The sequence below is a fragment of the Panthera leo genome, chromosome A2, assembly GCF_018350215.1.
Source record: "Panthera leo isolate Ple1 chromosome A2, P.leo_Ple1_pat1.1, whole genome shotgun sequence".
Lineage (NCBI taxonomy): Eukaryota > Metazoa > Chordata > Mammalia > Carnivora > Felidae > Panthera > Panthera leo.
Window position 1 is genome coordinate 45,020,863 of NC_056680.1, and position 10,206 is coordinate 45,031,068.

Here is a 10,206-nt window from a genome sequence, read left to right on the forward strand (position 1 = left end):
TGAAATTTCTTGGTTTTAAGATTTGTGGTGTGCACTTTCAAACGTTGATGAAATATGCTCATGACAGCCTCCCTGGTCTGTGAAGCATATACACACTTTTCATCTGCATTAATTCATGTAGTGATTTATACTTTTCATCCCCACAAGAGCACTGGGAGGGTTAATTTTATTTGTCAACTTGACTGGGCCACCGGATGCCCAGATAGCTGGTTAAACAGAACTTGGGGTGTGTCTGTGAGGGTGTTTACGTTTGAGATTAGCATCTGAATTGGTGTACTGAGTAAACCAGATGGTCCTTCCTAGTGTGGGAGGGCATCCTCCAATGTGTTGAGGGCCTGAATAGAACAAAAAGGTGAAAGAAGGTTGAATTAGCTCTGCCAGACTGCTTAAGCTGTAACATTGATCTTCTTGTGCCCTTGGTGCTCCCTTGCTCTCAGGCCTCCAGACCCAGACTGGTGTGTACACCACAGGCTCCACATCTCTCAGGCCTTGGAAATACACCACCAGCCCGTGTGAATCTCCAGCTTACAGATGGTACCTCATGGGACTGCTCAGCCTCCATAACTACCTTACAATAAATCTCTTTCTAGAGATATACATCCTAATGATTCTGTTTCTTTGGAGAACCTTAACTGACACACACACTAAATAATGGGGGAACAATGGGCTAAATCAGGGACTGCCAACTCACGTGCCGTGGGGAAAACAAGAGAAGATAGGAAGTCTGCCTCCCATTCTCTGTGAAACATGCAGCCCTCTGTGTCTTTTTCATTTTCCTGTTTTCTCTAGGGACACATACACATGAAATATTTCACCTTAACTTCCCTCTAAGAAAAAGACTAGCACGGATACAACACAACAACTGATAGTTTGTCTTCATAGGACAGCGGGACCTGATAGAACTGCGGCATAATGTAAAGCGGGTGTTGCGTAAAAAGAGGCTGAATGTTACCAAGCTTTAGCTGGCTGGTGCAGGTGGCAAAGCAGTTCAGCAAGATCTGTTTTGTTTGTCTTTGTTTTAAGACATGCTAGATACCTGTTTTATGTGAACAACCCAATTTTTGAACCTGGCCCCTAATACAAATTTAAAACATCACATAGGTGTGGGGACAAACATGTTTGTAAGCCATTTCTGGCTCATGAATCATGAGTGTGAGAAGACTCCAGTTAATGGGGACGCAGGATGCTGAGAAGGGTAGAAGTGAGGAAAAAAAAAAACAACACAGTAAGAACATGAGAAATGAGAGACTCATCATCCTCAGAACATGAGGAAAATGCATGCATCCACATGGTTTCCTATACCAGGCAGTGAGAACTTGTCAAATCAGGACCGTATTCATTTCAAGGTAGTTAAAAAGATTATCATAATGATATGTTGGTAATTTAAATTAATTGCATAGTGATCCATCACAGATTACACTAAGTGAAAGGGAATACAAAAATAAACACAGAGCTGGAACAGATTTTTAGGAGGAGCAGAGAATGACTAATCAAGAGGAAGTGGTAGATGTGGGATTCATAATTCCTATTCTCTCACCATTTACCAAAAATATGAAGGGGACTTAGAAATATATGGGCAAAAATAGTAATATTTATTGCTCTTCTTTGATCAAATGATTTCAAATTTGGAAGCACCAATGAAGTGTCTTCAAAAGGGTTACTTTCCTTATCTGCAAATTATTTTATTGGCTTATAGTAATTTTACATTCCATTAAAGTGTTTTATATAATTTGTAACCTTGAGACAGGTGACAATCTCATTGAATCTTAATTTCTTTATCTGGACCTGATGGCTTCTGATAGTTGTTCTTTAAACTCTACTATTTTATGAGATTCTCTAACAAGAAGTCATAGCTGTCCAGGGATAAGTGGTAGTAGAAAAAGATAATTTAAAATGAATGCTATTAAAATGGGAACCCAAAATTCATAGTACATAAGGAAATGTGTGATTGGAACCTTATCTTGAAAAATTATATCAAAGTTGCAAAATTTTATTCCAAAGTTAATATGTAATTTTTGAATGCAACTTTGCATAAAATGTAAGAATGAGCAGAACTTAAATCAAGCATTGATTATTAGGGGACAAGAATAATTTTTTTGTATTTTTGGCAGTAGAGAGTGATACAATGTCCTTTCTTTCATGTTTGACTTTCACAGTGTGATAATCAAAAGGGTCACTTCAGCAAAAGTGTTCAAAGGCTTCCTCAGTTTTCCCAAGAGGCTGTCTTTATCTTTGATATTGAAATCTTTCTCTTCTAAAGAATTTATTTTACAAACATTCTTGTCAATTTTCTCTTAATTTTTCTCTACTGGGTCCTTCTCTGTGAATGGCGTTGTGTTCAATTAGAGACCTTTCCTTCTCTCTCTCTTAAGGCTTTCTGAAATCCTGCATTTCAGGGGCAAGATTTGTTGGATTTGCAATTACATTTTGCATTTGTTTTACACTGCTGAAGCACAGAATTGACAAATAACCAATCAATGTGGTATTACCCAACATAGAGAATAGCTTCCAAGTCTGTGGAGAGGAGCTAATTTTATAAGGGGTCAATTATTAGTAAATATTTTTATTCTTCCAAGATAGCCTGCTTTCAAGTAATTCTAGGATAAACACCAAACAATTATATATTCTTTCATCCCTTTATAAAAATGAATTTATATCCTACATGATTTTTTTTTCCACTTTAGTAACAATAGTATTATTCACTAAATACAGGTCAATCTCATTATAGCAAAACTCTGATTTTCCATCTCCCCAGTGATCAAAATCTTCAACAAACTAGTGTTTACTTTTTGAAGTTTGTATTTAGAAGAAAGAGGCAAGAAAATAACCTCATGTAATTAGTCTGAAAATCCAAATTTTAGGTATGGACCAAGGTTAGTACAATTTCAGACCAAGCCCCTATGTATTCTTTATTTTTTTAATGGTTTATTTATTTATTTTTGGGGAGAGAGAGAGAGAGAGAGAGAACTCACAAGCAGGGGAGGGGCAGAGGGAGGGAGGAAGACAGAGATTGGGATCAATCAGGCTTCAGGCTCCAGGCCTAGCACAGAGCCCAAAGCAGGGATCAAACTCATAAGCCATGAGATAGTGACCTGAGCCAAAGTCAGATGCTTAACCAACTGAGCCACCCAGGCACCCCTGTATTCTTTTATAATAGAATTGAGGCTCAGAATGTTGTTTAATTGCGTATGGTAAAGTACATGTCATTATAGAAATATTTTAACTTTTAATTTTTATTTATTTATTTATTTATTTATTTATTTATTTATGAATTTAAATCCAAGTTAGTTAACATATGGTATAATAATGATTTCAGGAATAGAATTTAGTGATTCATCACTTACATGTAACACCCAATGCTCATCCTAACATGTGTCCTCCTCAATGCCCCTTGCCCGTTTAGCCCATTCTCCAACCCAACATCCCTCCAGCAACCCTCAGCTTGTTTTCTGTATTTAAGAATACCTTATGGTTTGTCTCCCTCTCTGTTTTTATATTATTTTTGCTTCCCTTTCCTTATGTTCATCCGTTTTGTATCTCAAATTCCACATGAGTGAAATCATACGATATTTGTCTTTCTCTAACTGACTTATTTTGCTTAGCATACCACACTCTACTTCCATCCATGTTGTTGCAAATAGCAAGATTTCATTCTTTTTGATCACCAAGTAATATTCCATCACACACACACACATACACACACACGCACACACTCACACGCCTATACATGACATCTTCTTCATCCATTCATTAGTCAATGGACATTTGGACTCTCCCTACTTTGGCTATTGTCGATAGTGCTGCTATCAACATTGGATCATCACTCCTGTATCCTTTGGATCATCACTCCTGTATCCTCTTAATAAATACCTAGTAGTGCAATTGCTGGGACATAGGGTAGTTCTATTTTTAATTTTTTGAGGAGTCTTCATACTGTTTTCCAGAATGTCTTCACCAGTCTGCATTCTTGCCAGCAGTGCAAAAGGGCTCCCCTTTCTCCATAATCTCACCAACATCTGCTGTTGTCTGAGTTGTTAATTTTAGCCATTCTGACAAGTGTGAGGTGGTATCTCATTGTGGTTTTGATTTGTATTTCCCTGATGATGAGTAATGAGCATTTTTTCATGTGTCTGTTAGGCATGTGGATGTCTTCTTTGGAAAAGTGTCTATTCACATCTATTGACCACAGGATTGCTTGTTTTTTGAGTGTTGAGTTTGATAAGCCATTTATATTTTTGGATACTAACCCTTTATCTGATATGTCATTTGCAAATATCTTCTCCCATTTTGTCAGTTGCTTTTTAGTTTTGCTGATTGTTTCCTTTGCCATGCAGAAGCTTTTCATCTTAATGAGGTCCCAATAGGTCATGTTTGCTTTTGTTTCCCTTGCCTCCAGAGATATGTCAAGTAAGAAGTTGTTGAGTCCAAGGTCAAAGAGGTTGTTGCCTGTTTTCTTCTCTAGGGTTTTGATGGCTTTCTGCTTACATTTATCTTTCATCCATTTTGAGTTTATTTTGTGTATGGTGTAAGAAAGTGGTCCAGGTTCATTCTTCTACATGTCGCTGTCCAGTTTCCCCAACACAATTTGCTAAAGAGACTGTCTTTTTTCCACTGGATATTCTTTCCTACTTTGTCAAAGATGAGTTGACCATATGTTTGTGGGTCCATTTCTTGTTCTCCATTCTGTTCCATTCATCTATGTGTTTGATTTTGTGCCAGTACCATACTGTCTTGGTGATTACAGCTTTGAAATAGAGCTTAAACTTTGGAATTGTGGTACCTCCAGCATCACAATTGGTTTTCTTTTTCAGGATTGCTTTAGCTACTTGGAGTCTTTTCTGGTTTCATACAAGCTTTAGGATTGCTTGCTCTAGCTCTGTGAAGAATGCTGGTGTTATTTTGGTAGGGATTACACTGAATATGTAGATTGCTTTGGGTAGTATCGACATTTTAAAAATATTTGCTCATTTGCTCTTCCAATCCATGAGCATGGAATGTTTTTTCCTTTTTTTGTGTGTGTATCTTCTTCAATTTCTTCCATAAGCTTTCTATTGTTTTCAGTGTATAGATTTTTCACCGCTTTGGTTAGCTTTATTCCTAGGTATTTTATGATTTTTGGTGCAATTGTAAATGGGATCGATTCCTTGATTTCTCTTTCTGCTGCTTCATTATTGGTGTATAGAAATGCAGCTGAGTTCTGTACAGTCATTTTATATCCTGTGGCTTTGCTGAATTCATGAATCAGTTCTAACAGTTTTTTTGGTAGTCTCTTGTGTGTTCCACATAGAGTTGTCTACTAAGAATGTTGTCTACTAAGAATAAAAGTTTGACTTCCTCCCTGCTGATTTGTATGCCTTTTGTTTCTTTGTGTTGTCTGATTGCTAGGACTTGGAAAATTCTCACTCTGCATTATAAAAATGACAGCCAGATATCAACTGTTACAGAAATGAAATAAGATGGAAAATTGTAAACAAACTGTTTAAACTAATGTCTTAAAGAGGCTTCCTTCATTGCCAGAGATCTTGAATAGCCCTTTGGTCAGTCATCCAGAAGCAATTCTTCACATAACTGATGAACTTGACTTCTACTTTAGGAAGAGAATCACCTTTTTTCACGCTTGGTTGCATTTTTGCTTTGATGTCTTCCATATAACTAGGTCCTTTTGGTGTTTTGGGAGTCTTTTCCTGTTTTTTGAAAGATGCTTGACCTTTTGATCTTGGTGTTGGTGGTTTTGAGTATTTTCCATTCTGGTCTGATTTTTGTGCATTTTTGGCTGGAGTATCTCATATAGATTTCTTTACTGGAGGCTTTTCTTCAGCTTCTTTATCATCAAAATCATCATCATCATCATCATCATCATCATCATCATCATCTCCACTGGCACCAAATTTTACTTTTTTCTGTGGAATGTTACTACCACATCCAGAGACAGAAGGCTTTCCACATATACTAAGGAGTTTTACATCCTCTTCCTTTTGATCTTCTGACTCTGCATCTTTCTCCACAGCTATGAAGCACTGTCCACTAATATGCACAGGCCCTGAACCACATTTTAATCATGAGACCACAGGTGGTGTTATTTTAAAGCCCGCAAGGGAAACCGTTAGCTGTAAAGACATTTCAAAGTTGCCAATGTGACTTTTATTGGACTGCCTTCATAACTCATTGCTTCTGCTTCAACAATGTGCAATTTATCCTTTGCACCAGCCCCTAAACTAATTGTTCTTAAAGATAACTAGTGCTTGTTTTCATCATTATCTACCTTAAAGTGATAATCTTTGTCAGCCTTTAATTCACAACCAAAAAGATAGTTCTGGAGCCTTAGGGGGCTCATGTCTGTGTCCACTGAATCTTCCATGGGGTGGTGGCACGCACTTAGGTGGGAGAGAAGGCAGATGGAGAGAAACGACTACTGTAACACAAAAGAGCCATGCAGACTAGAAATATTTTCAAAGTGAAATGTAGATTTACAAATTAAAGTCTATGATAAATTAAGGGACAAAAATTGTAGGACCATTTGCAATGAAATGGTCCAAACAGATGAAATAAAAACTGCCACACTCCTTTGATCAGAATCACCCACACGAGGTTCCTTTTTAAAGCTGAAACAATTAAAAAATGGGTAGCAAAAGGTCTGTGCATCTAGTTATAAAAGGACCAGGGGCAAGAATGCAGCTTACTGCTGGTACACTTTCTGAATTAAAAGTTAAAATAGAAGATACTTTATAATTAAATAATTTGTCTAGAACAAGCAGAAAAGTTCATCCAAAGGTCAAACACCCAAGAATTGCCAGCTCTAATGTGACATGTGAACTTTATCAAATAGGGACTTGGCCTTCAGACAACACAAGCAGCGGCAGCTGAATTACACCCAGCACAGTCAGGATACAGCATTTTCTCCACCTTGGCGCTGATAGGATAGACGACTCCCATTGTGGGCTGTCCTAGTGTTTTACAACATCCCTGGTCTCTAGGCACTAGATGCCAGTAACACAATCCCCACAACCACCCTCAAAATTGTGACAACCAAGATGTGTCCAGACACTACCAAATATCTCCAGGGGGGACAAAACTGCCCCCCACCCCGGAAAATGGCTGGACTGTGGCTCTTTCTTATGGGCAGTAGTCCCTTTCACAGTGGCTCCTGTAAGGGCTCCCGTATTGTATTTCAGTAGAGAATGTCTTAAGTTTCGATCATTCTAGGATGTTTATGTTTCTGCTCATCACTGTGTACCACTTTGAAGAACTTTGATCATTTTCCACCACTTGTACTATTATTTACTAATACTCCTGGAAGCTATTTTTTTTCCTTTGCACATATGTAGAACCATTCTAGATGCTTATTAAGAGAGCAGTTGATTCACAACATACAGTAGATAACTCTGTACATTGGAGATTGATTCTTCCAAGAATCCAGGTTGAGAAAGGTTACATCTAATCTGAAACCTGGAAACCACCTGAGACAGCCCCATCTCCTTCACTCCACTATGTAGTTGTCCTCTTAACCCTAGTTTTCACCCTGACATCACATGGGGGGAGACTCCCATGTAGATGTGCTGAGTAACATTCTGTCTACCTCTTACTTGCCTCACAGGAACCCCTTTCCTATCTTATTACCCCTTCTTCTAATTGAATGATTGATTGCCTGAGATATAACTGGCATATAACACTGCATCAGTTTCAGGTACATACCTTAAAGCTATTTTGAATGGAAATAAAGTTATAATAAGTGGACATACGCTTATTTTAAGAGGAAATATGTATTCTCTTCCCATAAATGAAGTGCAGCAGTAACTAGAAAGCAATTAAAAACATACACTAAAAGGGGGCACCTGGGTGGCTCAGTCGGTTGAGCGCCCGGCTCCAGCTCAGGTCATGATCTCATGGTTTGTGAGTTCGAGCCCCGCATTGGGGCTGTTTTGGATTCTGTGTCTCCCTCTATCTCTGCTCCCCACCCCCCCTCATGCTCTGTCTCTCTCTCTCTCAAAAATAAATAAACATTTAAAAAATTAAAAAAAAACATACACTAAAAGCAAAAACAGTTATGAATTTCTAGTTAGGTGGTATTGGTTAAAGAAATCTCATCAGAGTCTGAGGTCTGCTCTCCGGGAGACTAAAAAGTGTTAGAAGAGGGAAGGAGAGCCTGTGTGGCTCAGTTGGTTGAATATCCCACTCTTGATTTCAGCTCAGGTCATGATCTCACGGTTTGTGTGTTTGAACCCCACATCAGTTTCTGCGCTGACAATATGGAGCCTGCTTAGGATTCTCTCTCCCCCTCCCCCACTCCCAAGCTCTCTCTCTTTCTCTCTCTCTCTCTCTCAAACTAAATAAATAAGCTTAAAAAAAACTTACACATAAGAAAAACGTGTTAGAGGAGTTAAGGACATGCCAACAACATGCTGAGAGGTTCTCTTTATGGTATAAAAAAGGTCGACAAGTCACTTTTTTCACCAACTTAATTAATGTTATTTAATGTCGTTTACAACTAAAATTATCTTCAAACAACCAGGGCAGTATTATCCCACACTATGGGAAATTATCAATGGATTTATCTGGTCTGTGTGGCAAGAGTCAGGTGCCTTGCAAAGGAGACTAACTATGGTAATTCCCCCTAGTAAAGCTGTCACTTAAGGATTACATGAGGTAAGTGATGTAAAGTAATCAGCATGCTTGGAATGCTGTTGGCACACAATCCTTTTGAAAACTTTTTTTTTCTCATTTTATTTATTTAATTTTTATTGAAATGTTTATTTTTGTGAGAGAGAGAGAGAGAGAGAGAGAGAGAAAGAGAGAGAGCGAGCGAGCAGGGAAGGGACAGAGAGAGAGGGAGACAGAGAATCTGAAGCAGGGTCCAGACTCTAAACTCAGCACAGAGCCCGAAGTGGGGCTTGAACTCATGAGATTATGACCTGAGCTGAAGTCAGACACTTAACTGACTGAGCCACCCAGCCGCTCCCCTTGCTCTTTTTATTTAAAGTGCCAACTCTCAGGGTGCCTGGGTGGCTTGGTCGGTTAAGCGTCCGACTTCGGCTCAGGTCATGATCTCACGGTCCGTGGGTTCGAGCCCCGCATAGGGCTCTGTGCTGACAGCTCGGAGCCTGGAGCCTGTTTCAGATTCTGTGTCTCCCTCTCTCTCTGCTCCTCCCCTGTTCATGCTCTGTCTCTCTCTGTCTCAAAAATAAATAAACGTTAAAAAAATAAATTTGAAGTGCCAACTCTCGAAGGAAGATGGCAGTGTAGGAGGACGCTGGGCTCACTGTGTCCTGCTGACCACTTAGATTCCACCCATATCTGCCTAAATTACCCAGAAAACTGCCAGAAGACTAGCAGAGCAGACTCTCCAGAGCCAAGTGTAGATGAGGGGCCCACGGAAGAGGGTAGGAAGGGTGGAGAGGCAGTGCGCGCTACACAGACTGGTGGGAGGGAGCCTGGGAGGTGGAGGGGCAGTCCATCCAGCAAGGCAGAGCCCCCGAGTCTAACTTGCAAAAGTGGAGGGGCCAGACGGAGTGTGTTCTGACAGCCAGGGGGACTTAACATCTGGAAGGTTATAAGTCAATAGCTCTGTTCAGAGTGGGAGGGCTAGAGGACAACGGGAGGGAGAGTTGTTGAGCCCTGGAGGACAGAGCTCAGCTTGGCAGGGAATAAAGGCACTGGGAAGCACCATCTCCCTCACCCATCCCCCAGCCAATATCCCAAAGGGAACCAGTTCCTGTCAGGGAACTTGCTTGCACCACGCCAAACACCCAATGCCGTGCTTCTGGGGATCCATCCCTCCAATGGGTCTGCCTCCCTCCCAGGGCCACACGGCCCCTCCTGAAGCAGACCACCGAAGGCAAAGTAAGCTGCATCTGCACCTCCCACCCTTGTGTACCTTGCGGATCCACCCCAGCTAATATACCAGGTCCCATTGAAGCAGCACCACAAGCCTGGCAGTGAGCAAGTAGCCAGGACAGGGGCCACACCACTCCACAGTGAGTCCTGCCTCTGGGAGAGGGGAAGATAAGGTACACGCCAGTCTGACTGTGGCCCCAGCAGTGGGCTGGGGGCAGACATCAGGTATGACTGCGGCCCCGCCCACCAACACAAGTTACTCCAGACAGCACAGAGGAAGAGCCCTGCAGTTCCGAGCCACTCCAGGGACTATCCAAAATGACGAAATGGAAGAATTCTCCTCAAAAGAAACTCCAGGAAGTAGTGACAGCTAAC

At 40.5% G+C, this 10,206-nt stretch overlaps 1 protein-coding gene across 1 annotated transcript; it reads right to left on the reverse strand.

The window, feature by feature from the left end:
* Positions 1-5,507: 5,507 nt before the first annotated feature.
* On the reverse strand, positions 5,508-6,358 carry LOC122213414 (nucleophosmin-like). The gene is made up of 3 exons (XM_042927538.1): positions 6,301-6,358; positions 5,797-6,007; positions 5,508-5,712 (listed from the first exon to the last, which is right to left on the reverse strand). Exons 1-3 carry the CDS (start codon positions 6,356-6,358, stop codon positions 5,508-5,510), a joined length of 474 nt encoding a protein of 157 aa, XP_042783472.1.
* Positions 6,359-10,206: the final 3,848 nt, after the last annotated feature.

Coding starts and splice junctions, on each gene's coding strand:
- LOC122213414 (XM_042927538.1), bottom strand. CDS start 6,358: ATGGAAGATTCAGTGGACACAGACATGAGCCCCCTAAGGCTCCAGAAC. Junction 6,008..6,300: donor GCTCCAGAACTATCTTTTTG/GTTGTGAATTAA, acceptor AGTGCTTCATAG/CTGTGGAGAAAGATGCAGAG. Junction 5,713..5,796: donor GAAGAAAAGCCTCCAGTAAA/GAAATCTATATG, acceptor AACACCAAGATC/AAAAGGTCAAGCATCTTTCA.